The 17,284-nt window shown below is 61.6% G+C and overlaps 1 protein-coding gene across 3 annotated transcripts; it reads right to left on the minus strand.

Moving 5' to 3' along the window:
• Positions 1-902: 902 nt before the first annotated feature.
• Positions 903-17,168, minus strand: GRIN2C (glutamate ionotropic receptor NMDA type subunit 2C). Of its 3 annotated transcripts, none has more exons than XM_046674657.1 (12): positions 16,979-17,168; positions 8,851-9,449; positions 8,407-8,521; positions 7,241-7,452; positions 6,927-7,092; positions 6,415-6,568; positions 5,847-5,972; positions 5,286-5,515; positions 4,735-4,895; positions 4,006-4,193; positions 2,865-3,097; positions 903-2,428 (listed from the first exon to the last, which is right to left on the minus strand). In XM_046674657.1, the coding sequence occupies exons 1-12, from the start codon at positions 17,039-17,041 to the stop codon at positions 1,328-1,330; spliced, it is 3,348 nt and encodes a 1,115-aa protein (XP_046530613.1). In that variant the 5' UTR covers positions 17,042-17,168; the 3' UTR covers positions 903-1,327. The 3 variants fall into 3 exon arrangements, with proteins under 3 accessions (XP_046530613.1, XP_046530612.1, XP_046530611.1); XM_046674656.1 differs by lacking the exon at positions 16,979-17,168 and adding an exon at positions 11,528-13,589 and having other exon boundaries at positions 6,927-7,089; XM_046674655.1 differs by lacking the exon at positions 16,979-17,168 and adding an exon at positions 11,528-13,589.
• Between the last annotated feature and the right edge of the window lie 116 nt (positions 17,169-17,284).

A 17,284-nucleotide genomic window follows, 5' to 3' on the forward strand; every position in this document is an offset into this window, starting at 1 on the left:
GCATCCAGGTCCCCTCTCTGGTCCCCTCCCCATCACAGGGAGGTCACTTTTGCCCTGCCTCACTCGGCTTGTTGAGGACGCAAAGCCTTGGGCTCTACGTGCTCACAGTTAGAAAAGGGTCTGCCGGCACCAAGCATGCTCACCGCTCACCATGTCTGTGGAATGAATGGAAGAATGAGTGCTTGCCTGCTTCACAGTCATGGTGGGGGCTAAATGTGATCGCAGAAGTGGAAACATAGAGAAGTGTAAGCAAGAGCCATCTTTTTAGATGGTCCAGGGCTGGTGACGTGTGACAGAGAAAGGAGGTGGGGCTGGGAGCCCAGAGGGAGGGTGAAGGACTGAGATGGAGACAGGCAGATTCTCTCCCTCCCAAGGAGACCCAGCATCAGCAAGACTGAGCTGTGCCTGACCCCAGAAGCCACCTGTGCCAGGCTTCCAGCGCCAACAGGCCGTTCTGAGCTCTGCACATCCACCATGGAGAGGATGCAGCCAGCCGGGGTCCAGGAGGGCCCAGCAGGATCCCAACAACAGACCTCCCTCTGTTGTTTCCACCATGACACTGTCAGGCTCCCAGGTGGGTCCCTGGCAGGGCAGGACACCCACAGCCCCTGGCACAAGCGTCAGTCTCCTTTTCAAGGAGACTGAAGGATGAACTCCATTCATCGCCACCAGAGCTCCCATGCTGAGCACATTTGTCACATCCGGGTGGGTGGGAGCTGGCACTGAATACCAAGTGGCGTCTGCTGCCTGGAGCCCTCTCTCAGCCTCACCTCTCAGATACTCCCCAGCTGCCCACCTGTTCTAGGCAGACACCCCACCTGGGGTACTCTCATGATGCCCCTATTGCCCACAGGCTGTGATGTGCCCTGTCCAGGGATTCGGAATGAGGCAGCCAGGACCAGTGAGTTGTAAAAGGTTTGTTTAATGTCCCAGCACTCTGAGGAGAAGGAACTCCAGCAGGACGGAGCAAGGAGTGGGACAGCCCTGCCCCAACCCTGAGTACCAGCCTCCATGCTTCCACACCAAGCCCCCAGCAGCCATGACCAGGAACTGGCTAACAACAGAGCAGGGAGACCCACTGCTCCCCAGGACTCCAGGCCCAGTGGGAAGGGCTTTGCATGATTATGGGACAGCAAGAACCTAGCCCACATCAGGACCCCAGGCTGCTGAGGTGACTGAACTGACCATGGAAGATATCATCTGACACTGGGGTCCCAAGGGCGGGATTTCATGGCAGAAGCCAAAAAAACCCAAGCCCACCTACCCCCTAACCCTGGCAGTGCCAGGCGGAGAATCCAGCTGACCAGAAACCAGAGCAGCTGACCCCTCACACTTCTGACTCCAAGCTGGAGATCCGCCTCCAGGTGCAAGGTCCCTGGAAGGCATGGGTCCCACAGGTCACCCTGCTGACCTCTTCCAGCTCCCCACTGTCCCTGTAGCCTGTGCTCAGCCCCATGGTCCTGCTCCTGTGCCCGGGAGGCCCCCATGCCCCAGCGAGCCAGGGGCTGTGGCTGGCACAGGGTGGGAGGTGAGGGCAGACAGCCCTCCAGCAAAGCGGCAGGTGGGCATGGGCGTGGAGGCAGGCGTGCTGTCTGTGCGGCCAGGCGGGGACCCCTACCCACACGCCGTCCTGGCAGGCCTCCCGGTAGGTCGGCAGCCGCATCGACTGCGCCTGCGCCAAGCGCCCGCAGGCCCGGTGGACACACCCGGCGGGCGGTGAGCTGGGCCGGGCGAAGGCTTCGGCCACCGAGCTGGGCAAGGAAGCGTGGCGCGGCCGCGGGCCTTGGGTCCAGGCCGCGTGCAGCAGGGCCTCCCGCCGGGCCAGCTGCTCTGGCCCGAGCAGCGGCAGGTCCTCGGGCTCCGGGGGCTCCGGGAAGAGCGGAAGGAAGGGGCGCCCGGACCGGTCGGCTCGAGGGAAGGAGCTGTAGTGGCAGTGCTCGGGCGACAGAGGGCGGTCCGGGAGCGCGCGTCGCTCGGAGGCCGAGATGTGCCACCCTCCGCGCCGGGCCCGCACTGGCCACCGCGCCTCCCAGGCCCGCCGGCCCGGCACCCGGGAGACGTCAGGCAGGGGCGGCCCGGGCGTCGGGGGACGGCCCGGGGGCTGCGGGGCCCTGTGCCCCTGTGCGGCGCGGTCCCCGCCCGGCGGCCCCCAGCCCGTGGGACTGGGCTCTGGGGGCGGCCCAGGGGTGGGCGGCCGCGGGCCGGGACAGGCGGGCGGCGGGGGCGCACGGCGGCCGCCGCCCCAGCTCTCGATGGTGCGCGTGGCGCGGTCCAGGGAACTGCTCACGCCCGCTGTGGCCACCATGTCGCGCGCCGCCTGCAGCATCTTGAGCACGCTGGCCTGGGCCGAGTCGGCCGTGAGGTCCGGGCTGGGCGGCCGCGCGGGGCTGGCCAGGCTCTGCACGCCGCTAAAGCAGCTGTAGATGCCCTGGGGGGGAGCGAGGAGGCGCGGTGGGCGGTGAGCTCCTCTCGGGCACCGCCCACCTCCCCGGTCCAATCATCAGCCCAGGTATCTGTAAGTCCTGGGGAGCAGCTAACATTTGTTAAGCGCCGACTGTGGGCCGGGCACAGTGCTGCTGGGAATTACAGAAGAGCTATCTGAGACTCCAGGAGGTTAATTCCTCCTAAAGTCACACAGCTTGTAAACGCCAGTGAGGATTCCACCCGGGTCAACCTGGCTCCAGAGTCCCACCCTGCCTGTTGGAGAAGGGCTCTGCCCCTCATCTGCTGGTTGACACTGGCAGGCCATGCCAAATCTCAGGACCTTAGTTTTTACATCTGTAAATGGGGTCATGGCCAGCTCTGACTTATCCAGGTTGGTGCCCTTAGAGCTGGAGCCTATCTAGGGCCAAGTGGGCACCTACCCTGCTGAAGGCCAGCAGGAAGTCCAGGTGGGACGTGTTGGGCACCGAGTGGCGCAGCTTCCAGTAGACCAGGTGCTCCCAGGCGAAGACCAGCAGCGCTAGCCCCATGGCCACGAGCAGCATGTAGAAGACGCCAGCCATGTTGTCGATGTCCAGCTTGCTGCTCATCACCTCGTTCTTCTCGTTCTGGCAGATCCCCGAGAGCCACACTGTCTCCAGCTTCTGTGTCTCCCCTGGGGGCACACCTGCCTCAGGAAGGACCCTCCCAGTGCTCACCCAAGCCTAGAGCAAGAAGGGGTCTGGGGCCAGGGTGCCACCCCTTGTAGGACCACACAGGATCCCACCTGGCAGGGGCAGGATTGGCAGGGGGTGGGGGAGTGTCAGTGAGCAGAAAGAAAGGAAAGCAGAGTGGGGGCTGGGGTGGGCAATGCCAGCCTTTGACATGCCCCCCTCACATGCCCATAAAAGCTTGTAAGTAAAGACTTAATGTACATTTTATTATTAATTTATTCATCAAACTCTTATTGGTCACCCATGTGCCAGGCATGGAGCTGGGCAGCCAGAGACAAAGGCGTAGGCCCCAAGGAGACCGTGAGCACCTCCATTGCTCTCTCTCTCATTATTCTGTGATACTGATGGAAAATCAGGGATTTATCTGACAGGGTTGGAACTCTAAGCGCAAAGCTCTCTCTGGGTTTTGGGGCTGGCTCAGCTGGACTGCTGACCCATGTGAGCCCCTGGTCCCAAGGCAAGCTGGCCACAGCTCTGGGACAACACAGGCCCTTGGCGCTACCCCAGGTAATCTCAAGATGGGCAAGGTGGGGGGAGGGGTCTTAGGGAAAAGAAAGTTCAGCCACCCCCAACCCTTCCTGTGCAGCCTGAGCGCCTTCCTGCCCTTCAGGAACTCCCACTCCCTCCCGCAAACCATCCCCTCCCCAGGCCTCCATCCAGTCCTTCCTAATACCCTCCCACACCTAGTGCCCCAACCTCTCACCCCCAGAGACGTCTCCCTGCCCACAGGCCCTGGGGACACAGGGAATGGTAGTGGAGATGCTGACCAGCCATCGGGCAGCCGTCCCGACCTTGGGCTCCACAGCCCACCCTGGACCCACCTCAGTCCCCCAGCCGCAGCAGCACCCACCGTCCCCCACGAACTGCAGGAGCGCCAGGTCAATGGCCCGCTTCCAGTGGGAGTCCTTCTGCATGGCAATGCCGTAGCCGGTGGTAGCAAAGACCTTGCCAGAGCCAATGGTGACCAGCTTGCAGCCCTCATCCTTGCCCGCCATGTAGTTGAGGACAGCAGCGTCATAGATGAAGGCGTCCAGCTTCCTGAGGACAAGCCAAGCCCTGAGGCCAGGGATCATGCGAGGTGGAGACACCAAACCTGGGGCCTGACAGGCATCTTGGCCACATGAGCCTGCTGGGCACCGCCTAGGAGGGCTGGACAGTCAGAGCCTTCTCTGGTTCCCTTGGGTCCTGGATGCAGAAAAGACCTCTCCCATAGCTCGGGGACCCTACCTACCCTCCTCCTCAGAGAGGCCAGGAGACTTTCTGCCCCCAGAGGACACACCCTATCTTCCCAGCCCCTCCAGGCCCCTAAGACCCTAAGAAGATCACAATCACCACCTCAGGCCAAGGCTGAACCCTGGTCAACACCACAGCTGTGTCTCTGGGCCACATGGTGGGCATCCACTTTTGCTTCAGGTTCCATTCTGCCCTGAGACCTCCTCACCCCCTCCCCAAGAGTCCTGCCGGACAGCCCAGCCTCATGTCCCTTCCTTGGGTCTCTCAGGAAGGGACAGAGCTGAGGTTGGTCACTGGGAAGACGTAGGTAGACAGTCAGAGGGGAGGTGCAGGGCGGAGAACCCACCCCATCTTGAGGCTGGTGAGTGCGTCTTCCACTGAGCGCTGGTTGAACTTGACCATGTGAGTGTGCATGTCGCGGTAATTGCTGCGGATGTTCCGCTCGGTGCTGCCGTTGGGCACTGTGCCGAAGCGGAACGGCGGGTACTGATCTTGAGGCCGCTGGAACTGTGGGCAGTGGGAAGCCACCATTTGTAACCCTTTCTCCAACCTTCCAGGCACCAACGCCACCCCCTGACCCCAGCCCCAGAGCCAGCCCTGCAGTCTACACTTGCATAGTGAGAGCAGAAAGGTCTTAGATACTCTCTAGGCCACGCCTGTGTTACAAATGAGCAAACTGAGGCTGGGACAGGGAGAGACTTACTCAAGGCCACTCATTCAATGGGCCTGAGCCATCTCTCCCCCACTCCCCCAGCACCCTCCTCACCAGGCTCCCCAGTTTCTTCCTGCTCCCGCCTCCAGTTCAAATGCCGCTGACTCCAACTGTCCTGTATCCCACCCAAGGCCTGCCCCTGCCCTTGGCATCCCCCTGCCCTCCACTGGCCGTAGCTCCAGAACCTTCTTGTCACTGAGGCCGGACACAGTGTCGATGTACTGCTCCTGGATCATGAAAGCAGCCAAGTTGGCCGTGTAGCTGGCGAGGAAGATGACGGCAAAGAAGGCCCAGACCAGGACCATGATCTTGCTGGTGGTACCCCGGGGGTTCTCGATAGGCACTGAGTTGTTGAACACCAGTGCCCACAGCAGCCACACGGACTTGCCGATGGTGAAGGACGGGCCCCCAGACTCTGGGGATGAAAGGATGGACACTGGGGGTCCTCCTGCCCAGGACAGAGGGGCTCAGGTCTCAGCCCACCCAACTCCATGGCTCCAGTCTCCACTCTGTCCTGGGTAGGGACCCCATCCCTGGCCATCTTCAGCCCAGAGTAAGTCAACTCACCTTCTTTCTCTCTCTCACGTATCTGATGGGCCCCTGCATGGGGTCCGAAGGCCAGAGACCATCCACAGGATCATTCTCGGCATTCTTGGCATTCTCAGAAGGGCCCCTGTGGGCCTGAGCCCACCCCTCTGGGATGCTCCAACCCTGCTCCCTCATCCCAGGCCCAGGTGAGAGCTTACTCTTGCCGCTGGTGAGGTTCTGGTTGTAGCTGACAGGGCTGAAGTACTCAAACATGAAGACGGTTATGGCCACGACAGTGAGACACATGACGAACATCATCACCCACACCGAGGGGCTGTAGGGCTCTGGGAACAGAGGGAGGTAGCTCAGAGGCACAAGGGGGCTGCACGAAAAATGCTGAATTCCTAGTCAAGTCAGAGACTAGCACCACTTCCCACCTGCGCCGGCTCCTCCAGCCCCCCAAGCAGCTTCTCCACTCATTCCACGGTCCCAGCCTGCTGGGCACAACCTGAAGCCAGCCTGTCTTCCCAGATTTCCTTCCCACACAATGGCGCCACCACTTATCTTGCTCATCTCCATCCCCCACCCTTACCCGACACCCAGGCTCAGAACAGACCTCCACTTCACCTCTTCCCTCTGCATTCCACTCCCCTACAGCTCTGGCCTCTGCTCAACCACCCAGGCACCCAAGGCTGTGTGACTGCCCTCTGAGGGCTCACCCCAAACTCCCCATCTCCACTCATGCTCCACACATCCAACAGCCATCCCTGCCCACCCGAGCCGCACCCAGGAAGGCCGAGGGGGAGACGGTGCCGTTGCTCCGAGCCACCATCACACTGATGCCCGTCTCCACGAAGGGCACGGAGAAGTCTACAATCTCAGAGCGCTCCTCGTTGATGGTGAGGGAGCCGATGGCCATGTCTGCCCGCTTGTAGTACACCTGGGGGCCGTGGAGCCAGGCCCAGATTGGGGGAGGAGCTCCCACAGGCTGGAGCACTCTCCCCAGTTTCCCTCCGGTCCCCCTTCCAGCACCCACTGGCTGAGTCAGTTGTTCCCATCTGGGGTCCTCAGAGTCCCACTTTCAGTACTGGCCACCTCGGGGTCATCAGTGGTGACAGGTTCAGTCTCCCCCGCCAGCTGGGAGAGCCTTAGGAGCCGGGCCTGGGCCCCACCCTGACTGATGCCCAGCACTGGAGAAAGCACCTATGGGAAGTCTGGGGGAGGCTGAGGGATGCGTGGGGCCTGGGGCAGCAGGCAGCAGGCAGGGCGGGCGTGGGTGGACCTCAGGGCGTGCCTACCTCCCCGATCATGCCGTTCCACACACCACGCACTCTCTTGCCATGTTTGCCGTTGGTCACCAGGTACAGGTCGTAAGAGAACTTGACCACCCTGGCCAGCTTCTTGAGGATGTCGATGCAGAAGCCCTTACAGCAAAGCTTGGTGTAGGGGGCTGCGTCACCACTGCTGCCACAAGGAGACCACCGGGAGTCAGAGCCAGCAGCTCCTCCCAGCCTGGCATGCGGACCCTACCCAAGCATAGGACACACACAACACCTGCCATCACACAGCAGCACGTGGCTCACACCAGACCTCCCCACGCGTTCTCACAAACCTGAAGGTGTGGTTGCTCTGCCTGCGACAGGGCACAGTATTGGGCACACAGCTGCCTGAGCCAGGGTCAGGGCTCTCCACAATGACAAAGGGCCGCTCTTCTAGTGTGGCCACTGTCAGGTGCCGGCTGTCCACCACGGGCTGCAGGGAGGCACTGTAGCGAGGCCACACTGGGTATTTCATGTGGAGGATGCCATGGTCCCAGCGCCCCACCTGCAGAGGGTAACCAGCTTCAACCTGGGACCTCCAGCCCTACTACCCCCACCGTCTGGGTGGGGCCTCCCAGGGCCAAGAGTCCCCCTCCCTCACCTAGGGACACTTGAGGCAGGAGAGAGCAGGACTCGGGCCGAGAGCATTTGGAGAACAGGAGAGTTGGGGCAAGGGGCTGGGGATGCGCCCGAAGGGAGGGCTCCCTGCAGCCTCTGCCCGGCCGCTGGTCCCTGCACTTTCCAGTCCAGACTCCACACTGCTGCTGGGCCACAGCATCATCCTAAAGCCCAGACCGAGCCCGCCTTACCACACTCGTTCCCCTTGGCCTTACTCCCTCGTCCAATACTCAAGGCCCTTCATTTGCAGTTCCAACTTATGCCCATCACCCTATCCTTCCTCAGTCTCTACACCCCCAAACATATCACTTAAAAATGCCCCAAACCCTCCTGCCCCTCTGTCTATACCAGGCTAGTATCCCCTCCTGGTGGGCTCCTACTCAACCCTCCACAGCCCAGCCCAGATGTCCCAATTTCTGTGAAGCCTGCCCCAGCCTTGCCTCCTTTGAAGGCAGAACTAATTTCTGCTCCTCCTCTCTGCTCCCATAATGCTTTGCACACACCTCAACTCGAGCACTCATCTCCCCAAATTCTATTTGTTTACACCTCTGTCTGGCCAGCACGGCTGCGGGTTACTCCTCCAGGGGCAGGACTATGTGATAAGAGTGCTTGATAAGTTCTGTCGTGGAGGGAGCGCAGGGTGTTGGGGAGCCCAGAGCAGAGGCATCCCACCCTCCCTGGGGGACCTGGAAGCCTTCCCAGTGGAGATGTCTCAGCTGAGACAGGAAGGACGTGGGGCTGGATAAGGGGAAGAAGGGACACTCTGCTCAGCTGTGGGACAAGAAGGGCTGGGGACAAAATGAGAGGAAACCGAGGGTCCCTGGGCTCACCCCCTTCTCACCATCTCCCAGAGGCGGTGCCGGTTGAGGGCGATCACAACCATGGTGGGCTGGGCCAGGTACCCACCAGGGCTGAAAGAGAAGTCTCGGCCCTCCCAGGTGACATTCAGGAGATGCCTGCGAGGCGGAAAAGCCAGGGTGTCCGCTTAGCCCAGCCGGCAGCCCCTCCCAGGACCAGACGCCCCGCCCCCACCTGCTGCCTCACCACCACCGACAACCGAAGGGTTTAACGTGAACTTATTGTTCGTTTCCCCGTATTGACGCCCCCCTCCCCATCCTCCCACACACACACACACACAAAGAAACTAAGGCCCAGAGAGGTGAGGTAACTTGGACTCAGGCACACAGCTAGTGGGAGGTGTGGCCAGCCAGCCCAAGTTCACTGTCATCCAGGTCCCCTGAGGCGCCCTCCGCCCCCGACTCCCATGCCCTGGGCTGGTGCCCACCTGTAGAAGGCCTCCCGGGCAGCGCTGACAGGCCCGGGGTGGCTGCGGCAGTCCCCAGCGGGAGCAGGCAGGGCGCCATGCTGGCGCCGGTAGCCGTGGGCACCCAGGGCCAGGATGGCCACGCCGTCGCGGACCTTCTGGCGCAGGCTCAGGCGCCAGCTCTCGGTGACGACGCTGATGAGGCCCACGGGGAAAGAGGCAGGGGGCGCGTCGGTGCTGCCCAGCGCCAGGTTGGGCACCAGCCACACGTGTCCAGGCCCCACCAGGCCGGCCTGCGCCGCCTCGGCGAAGAGCACCTCGGCCTCCTCGCGCGAGCAGTAGGCCACCAGCACTGGGGCGTCGACCTGGCGCAACAGGCGCTGCGTGCGCGCGCGCGGCCCGCCCGGGCCCAGCTCCAGCGTGAGCACGTCCAGCAGCCGCCAGCCCACGTAGCTGGCGTCGGCCACGGCGCGCACGCCGTCGAGGAAGAGCGCGTGGCCCGGGTGCAGGCTGGTGATCACGGCGAACGCGCTCCAGTCGTACTCCTCCAGCACCTTGAACAGCACCTGCAGCTGCTGCTCCAGGGACACGCCCAGCTGCAGGAAGGCGGAGCCCGGCTCCTGGGGGGCGGGGCAGGGGCGGGGCCTGAGCCGGGCGGGGCGAGCCGAGCCCCGCCCCGCGCCCCCGCCCCGACGTCTGCTCCCTCGTCGGCTCCCGGACGCGCTTGTGTGCCGGGAGCCCCTGTCCCGCAACACCTCCCTCCCGCCCCGACGTGGTGCCTAACCCCTGCCGCCCGTTAGAATCACCTGGAGAGCTTTTAAAAATACTCCTGCCCGGCCCCCACCCGACCAATGCCGGACCGCAGAGCAGCAGCAACAGCATCACCCGGGAGTTTATTGGACATGCAGATTCTCGGGCGCATCGCAGACCTACGGGACCAGAATCTCTGGGGATGGCGCTCAGGAATCTGTATGCCAACAAGCTCTTCGGGGGATTCTTGAGCCCACTAGTTTGGCGCTGCCCCAGAACAAATGAATCGGAATCTCAGAGATGGCAAGTTGGACGCCTGTATTTTTCTAAAGCACTATGAGGGTGGAGAACCACCTGCTGAGAGCGAGTGTCGGGCCCAAAGATAGCTGGGAAAGCGCTGTCCTGCGCGGAGCCCCGGGGGGAGAAAGTTCCTCCTCTCCACCCCGTCCGCCATCACAAACCACAAACGCCCAGGGCCCCGCCAGCCCGAGCCTGGGCTAGTGCAGTCCCCTCCTAGCTGTGGGCTCCCTGCTGCCACTGCAAGCCCCTCCAGGATTTCACCACACTGCGAGTGTCCCCATCTTCTTAAAAAGCAAATCCAGAGAAACTCTGCGGGACGAGTAACCCAGTTCCTTCAACAAACGAAATGCAAGACAAAAAGAGGGATGAAGGAGGAGCCTAGAGATCAGCTCTGAAGCCACGGCAACCAATCGCCATGCGGGAACCTAACTTGGCTCCTGATCAAAAAAACAAAAATAAACATTTATGATATTTATGAGACAGTGGGGAAAATTTGCACACTGGCCAGATATTTGATGACATTGAGGAATTTTTATTTTCTAGATGTGATGGTGTATGGTGGTTTTATTATTTTTTAAAGCCCTATCTGCTAAACATATGTACTGAAATACTTATGGATGGATAATAGGCTGTCTGGGCTTTGCTTCTAAACAACATAGAAAGGGGGGTGTGTGGGTGGGGGTAGGGATCGGGCAGGGTTGGCCAGAGGTGGATGGGGGTCATGGGCTCATTATACTTTTCTACTTTCGTGTAGGCTCAGAATTCTCCATAATACAAAATAATCATAAAAGAAAAGAAAATCAGGTCAGTCTCCCCTCAATACCTTTGGCTCCCCCTTACTTAGGGTAAAACCCAAATGTCTTCCCATGTGGTCAGGACCCCACCTCCCTCTCCAAGTTTCTCTCTGTTCCTCAAAACTCCAAGCTCCTTCCTGCCTTGAGGGGTCCACACCATCTGCTCCCTCTGCCTAGTACACTCTCCCCCACTCCAAGCCCACATGCCTTACCAACTCCCCCATCCTCCAGGTCTCAGCTTTGATATCATTTCTTAAGAGACCTTCTCTGATCAACCCCCTACCTAAATGGGGGACCTGCTAGACTCTCTCACGGCATCCTGTATTTTTCCTTCGGAACACTATCTCAGCTATGACTGCAGAAGAAAGTGTGTTTACAACTTTCTTCCCACGGGATGCAAGCTCTTTGAGGGCGTGCATCCCCCATCCCTCAGATAGCGACTCCCCCACCCCCCCATGCTCTCCCCAGCAGGTTAACCACATCAGATCCCATGCCCAGCCTGGCCCTCTGCCCCTAGGACTGGAGCTTGACCAAAGAAGGCCAGAGAAGCAGAGAGAAGGTGGGCCAGGGCTGCCCTCCACAGCCAGAGGTGGACTTGCCACTTGCTCACTCCTCCTCAAGACACAAACATGAAAGCGGCCCAGAAAGTTATCTTCTAGAACATGGCGACATCATTCCCACAAGCTTCTCCTCCCTCACCCATGTCATACCCTCAGCCCCCACCTCCCTGCCAGTCCCCCCAGTCTCAGTTCCCAGGACGTAAGTCTCTCCTTGGCCCAGATTCAGCCCCATTCCCCCAGCCCTAGCCTCGCTCCAGGCCCAAAGGACAAGGGGACAGGAGTTTGGACAGGCACCTTAGGGGTGAGGACCACAGCAGAGCCCCCACTGATGCTGAGGATGGGCACGTGGGTCTGAGAGGAGATGAAGTCGAGTATCTGGGCCACAGCCTCCGTGCCCACGTTGTCCTCAAAGACGATGCCATGGACGTGAGCAGCGCCCAGGAGCCCGCAGATCTGGGTGAGGAGGCTGCTGGGGTTGGTGTTGTTGACCCCCACGGTGAGCGGCTGGATCTCCAGGGGCAGGTCCAGGAAGCTCTGGGGGGTGAGGCGGGTACGGGCCTGGGCCTGCGGCAGTCCCGAGCTGCCAAACACCACGGCCACCGTCACAGTCTGCTCACGCTGTCCTGGGCCCGGCCCTGCCCAGGCACCAAGGAGTGAGGTGAGCAGCAGGGCTGGCCCCAGGGCCCCACCCATGTCCACTGGAGGGTCCTATGGAAAGATCAGGATAGGCACAGGAAGGGAGAGAGAAGCACAGAGAAAAAAGATGAACAGACAGACAGGAGGTGAAGGCCAGAGTCAGAGGGACACACATCCAGAGGATGAAAGAGAAGAGAGGGAAACCTCTCTCCAAAAAGAGAAGCAGAGAGAGAGGGAGACAGACAGACACGGACAGACAAAGAGAAAGGACAGAGAGGTTAGCTGAGCATCCCAAGGGCAGCCCAGGGGGTAGAGGCTGGGAAGACATGAGCCACAGTAGAAGCTCATCGCTTCTACTCTGCTGTTGAACAACATGCTTGGTTAGAAAGGCCAGACCTCTGGAAACTCATCCGCCTGGGTCCTGCCCTAGGAAGGTACACTGAAAATGGTAGTCTGGTGTCCAAGTGCTTGCATTTGACTCAAACAGACCTGAAAGCACGTCCCACTTCTGCCACTTACTAGCTGTGTGACCTTGGGGAAGTTGCTTAGCCTCTCCGAGCCACATTTTCTTGCCTGCCATAATCACAGGATCTACCTCACAGCCGTGTGAGGGCTACCCACTGTTATCAGCATCCTTATCCCATAGGTGACAGCCCTTCAGCCAGGTGAAGGAAAACGGCTCTTGTAACACACATCCTCCTTCTCCATCCCAAACCGAATCTAACATCTCGCAGGACCCTGCTCTGTGTGGCCCTGCCTGGCACAGAGCCCCCTGCTCCTGGGCACTGGACATCCCTACCCTCCCCGCAACCCCTCCATGGCCTCAGTTAGTAGCGGCTCTTCCACAGCAGGAGTGTGACACCACTGACTTGTGCAGGGCTCAGGGTCACCTGACACCCCGAGGTGTCTTACACACGAGCTGCTTCCCCAGGCCATGCTGGTGGGCGGGTTCTTTTTAACTTAACCCAAGGGCCTGACGTGTACCCTTGCTAAATAAACATCATTGCTCTGGACTGGGACCAACAGCCAAGCCGGTGAGGGTAATGTGAGACCTGAGGGGCGCCCACTGCCTTAGCTCTCCCTCCCTGCTGGCCATTGGCCACAGCTCTGCCACCCTCTCCATCTTCATCACATCCCCAAGAAAACTTCTGAACAGGGGAAAGCCAAAGGGTGACCAGGGTGGGCCTGGTTTAATCTCAGGCTGAGAAGACAGGATTTGGGGCAGGGGAAGAAACAATGTACTCATTTTGGCGTCCTTGATATCTACCCCCATGTATGGTTTCTTAGTACACTGACTTAGGATGTCAGCCTGGAGACACATGTGAGTCTGGGACTGGAACCTAAGCCACGCCATGACCCACCACACCTCAGCTACCACCAATCAGGGGTTTCCAATTATACCTGCAAAGGGCACTGTCGTGCTGGCTCCTCCCTCTGCAAGGCCTTTCTGTGCTCATCTCTGCCCACACCTCCAGGCCCTGCAGTTCCCCGCCCTCTGGGAAGGCCCAGCCTGCCCCACCGCTGCCTCCCAGCTCTGAGCTCCAGGTCTGTGCTGTCCAATATGGCAGCCACCAGCCACATGTGACTACGAGATCTAAAATGGGGCTCAAACTGAGCTAGGCTGTAAGAGTAAAATACGTACTGGATATTGAAGGCTTAGCATGAAAAAAAGAAAATATCTCATTAATATTTTCATATTGATTACATGTTGAAATAATATTTTAGATATATTGAGTTAAACAAAATGTACTATTAAAATTAGGTTCACCTGTTTCTTTTTACTTTTTCTAATGTGGCTACCAGAACATTTTAAATTACGCATGCAACTCTCCTCTTGTTTCTTTTAGACAACATGACTCCGGATGAAGGACCCAGACCCTCCCTCAACTCCAGGGGCACCACCCCAGAGACTCTCCCTAATGGGAAGGTGCCCTCTAAGATTAGAGCCAAGGAGGAGAGGAAGTTGCGGCAGGCTGTGCCTCTCACCGGGAGCCATCACACAATGTCTCTGGAGGGAGGGGCCCCATCAGCCAGTCTCTGAGCTTCAAGTAGCAATGGGCAGATCGGGGAGATTCAGACTGCAGAGTCTTACCACCCGCGGACACCCAGCCACCCCCACAAGGCAGGAGGGTCATACCCCAGCCCTGGCCTAATCTAATCTCCCGCCCACCTCCCACCTCCTATCCCCTCCCCTCCTCGCCCTAGTGGCCTGAATGTCCCTCTGGCCGCTGCACCCCTCCTCAAACAGCATAGCTGCTCTCTGGTACCCACAAATGAAGTTCAGGCCCCTTGTTCCCATGGACAGGGCCCCACACACACTGACCACAGCCAACTGTCCTCCCCTCCACGGGCCCCACACCCCTGCCAGGCTGGCGGCCAGACAGCCCCCACTGTCCTCATCCCCAGGCCTTTGCTCTGCTGTTCTCTCAGGTTGGAATGTCCTCTTCCCGCTGCCTCGGTCTTGTCTACACGACAAAATTCCAGAACTTTCAGAGCTCAGCCTAAATCGCTCTCCCACAAGGTACCTGCCTTCCTCCAACCGGGCTGTGGACTCACAGGGTGAGAAGAGGTGGGGGCTGGGTGGGGCTATGTAAGTCTTCCCACCGCCTCCCTACCTCCTGGGTTGGGGAGCTCCCGCTGTGCCTCTGCCACGGCTCCACGGCTGACGTCATTTTGCCCCGGGGCAGGTCCTTGCCCACTGGATGATGCCCTGGCCCCACCCCCCCTCACTCCCCCCCCCCCCCCACCCCGCACTGTTGATTTAGAGACCTCGGCCTACCCACTCAGGGTTCACACCTGTCACAAGCGGTCTGTTAAATTAACGTTTGATGAACGCCAGGACCCCAAAAAGGCCCCAGGGAGGGTGGCAGTGGTCAGTCCTCCGGGACACCCAGCATCACCTCCACGTGCTTAGGACTCTTCTCTTCCCCCATTCTCCCCCAGGCTCAGGCAGTATTCCACCCACGGACGTGCACACACACGCACACACATTCACACCCCAGACACCGATGGCTCCTCCTGCTCCCAGGCCAGAAGCCTTGGTCCCAGGAGTCGGCTCCACCCACCAGCCGCGGGACTTCCCGGGAGCAGAGGGACCCCGGCTGCTCGGCTCCTCGGGATCCACTGCCCTTCGGGAGAGCGGCCTCTGCTTTGCCGTCGGGTTTCCTTCCCTCCCCTTTGCCGAACTAAAACCCCGAAGCTAGGCGTCAGGGGAGAGGACTGGCCCTCCATCTTGCCCCCACTGGTGCGGGCACCAAGGTCTCCCCGCTCCCAGAGCCACTCCCCGTCCCCGCGGATTCCACCCGGGGCCCCCGGGGGGGGCCCCGCCCCCTCCCCTCAGCAGGAATCTCTTACACTCGGGTTGTGAAGTTCGGGGTATTTTTAGGCCGGCGATAAATAATTCATAGGGAACGTGGCATCAGGCTGCCCCAGCGGGAGGAGGGGGCGCGAGCGGCGAAAGCCACTGTCACCCGCGGCTCAAGGACACTCGCGATGCGGCGGCGGCGGCAGCTGCGGCGACTCCTGGCGCGGGGACCCGCGCCACGCCTCCTGGCGGCCAAACTGGGCACCACGCACTCGGCGCCCCCCGCCTGGCTGCTACCCCTGCGGGCGTCTCTGACTCCCAGGCCCCCATCCCCACTCCCCCAAGCTGGGTCGCCACCCCAAGCCCCGCAGGTTGGTGGGGGGTCCCCAGCTGGCCTGGCAGGCGGGCGCTGTGGGCGGGGTACCAGCCCAGATCTGCCCCAGGACCCGGGGGGAACCCAGAAGCCCGGGTTCTGGCCTACTCGTCTCCCTCACGCTCCTATTCAAATTCCTAGAACGGAGTTTAGGAGCAGGCTCGAAACCATCTGGTGCAGCCAGAAGCTAGACGGGCTCCGAGATAGAGCGGACGAGCCCCGAAAAAGTTCTTTTCCTCGATTTCTCCGTGGTTCGGGTCAGGGACCGAGCCAGGGCAGTGCCACTATCGGAGGGTTGGGGGACCAGCCGAAAGTCCCGCTGGGTGAGCAGGTCTAGGAACCAGGGAGGACCAGTGGGGTGAGCGTCAGGGCCTGGAGGGAACTCCCACTTCCTTACCCAGCAGGACCTTTGGACGAGTCTGGGACGCACCCCAGGGGATTTCTTGGCTGCTAGGTGCCTTCCTTAGCACGTCCCTGGCTCTGCCCGCCTACGCCTAGGCACGAACCGCCTTCCGCAGCAGGAGGCTCCGGGCTTCCCTTCCCTGCCGTCGGAGATGCTGGTCGAAGCCCCGGGGGCCAGCGCAACCCGCTGGTGCAGCAGCCAGGGCCCAGCGCGAGGGGCTCACGGCTCTCCGGGGCCCTCTTCGCCCAGCCTTCCCTTCGCGTCCTCGGAGCCTGGGTTCGCTGGGTGCGGGGTCAGCATTTGGGAAGATCCCACCGCCCCGTGCAGCCCAGCTGATTCCCTGAGGTCAGAGGTGGGAGCGTCATTCCGGGGCCGAGGAGAGGAAGAACGAGGGCTGGCAGGGGAGGGGCCCTGGGGGACTCACAGCAGGTGAAGGGGCGGGGTGTGAAGGCAGATGCCCGCAGTAGGCGTTCGGCAGACCTCCGGGAGCCAGGGGGCCGGGCTCCTGGAGCCATCGACAGCCCCTTCTCGTCCTCTCTGCTCCGTGCCCTCTCCAGCCCCCTTCACTCTGGCCGAACCCGGCGGCGGCCCCAGCTCCCGGCCCCGCTCTCCGCTCAGCAGCTTCCAGCAGCAACAGTTGGCGGGTCCCGCAGCCCAGACTCCCGCGTCCCCGCACCGCCCCCTCCCCCGAGGTGCCGCGGCGCCAGGCAAAGAAGGAGCTGGAGGGCTCGGCGACCCGGAGACAACGTCTTGGGCGCCTCGCCCGCGTCCTTCCCTCGCGTCCGCCGCGCGCGCCTGTCACCTCGGCCTCTCTTCCTCGCCTCCTCTCCGCCCGCCCGGGGCCAAACCCCAGGCCTGGTCCCCGAGGGTCCCTGTCCCCTGGCTGTCCCCTCCTTGGGCTCCCTGCGCCGGCCAGACTCTCCCCGGTGTCCCGCGTCTGTCTCCGCCGTCCTTGCCCGTGCCGGCGCCGGAGCCCAACCCCAAGTTGGCGGCGAAGTTGGCGCCCCCGGCTCGCTGCCCGCCACTCACCGGGGGGAAGGGGCGCTGCGCCCGCGCCCAGAGCCCGCGCCGGCCGCCTCCCGCGCAACGCATGTCCCGGCGCCCCGCTCCGCGCTCTGGCGCGTCTGTCCTAGCTTGGCGGGCGCCTGAGGCCAGGCGCCGCGGGGCCGGTGCCCGTGGCGCGGCCTGGAGAGCTGAGCCGGGCCCGCCCCCGCGCCCCGCGCCCCTCTCGTGGCCGGGTGCGCGCCCGGCTCCGTCCCGGGCTGGGCTGCGCGCCGCGCCACCGGCTCCCGGGGCTCGCCAGCCGGCTGTGGCGGAGCGCACGGCGCCGCCCGC

The sequence above is a fragment of the Equus quagga genome, chromosome 11 (assembly GCF_021613505.1).
Source record: "Equus quagga isolate Etosha38 chromosome 11, UCLA_HA_Equagga_1.0, whole genome shotgun sequence".
Taxonomy (NCBI): Eukaryota; Metazoa; Chordata; class Mammalia; order Perissodactyla; family Equidae; genus Equus; species Equus quagga.

Excerpts from the sequence above, each read along its gene's own strand:
- GRIN2C (XM_046674655.1), bottom strand. The coding sequence starts at position 11,926 with ATGGGTGGGGCCCTGGGGCCAGCCCTGCTGCTCACCTCACTCCTTGGT. Across the intron at positions 9,450-11,527 it reads CTGTGGTCCTCACCCCTAAG|GAGCCGGGCTCCGCCTTCCT; the intron begins GTGCCTGTCCAA and ends CCCGCCCCCCAG. Across the intron at positions 2,429-2,864 it reads TCCTGCTGGCCTTCAGCAGG|GGCATCTACAGCTGCTTTAG; the intron begins GTAGGTGCCCAC and ends GCTCCCCCCCAG.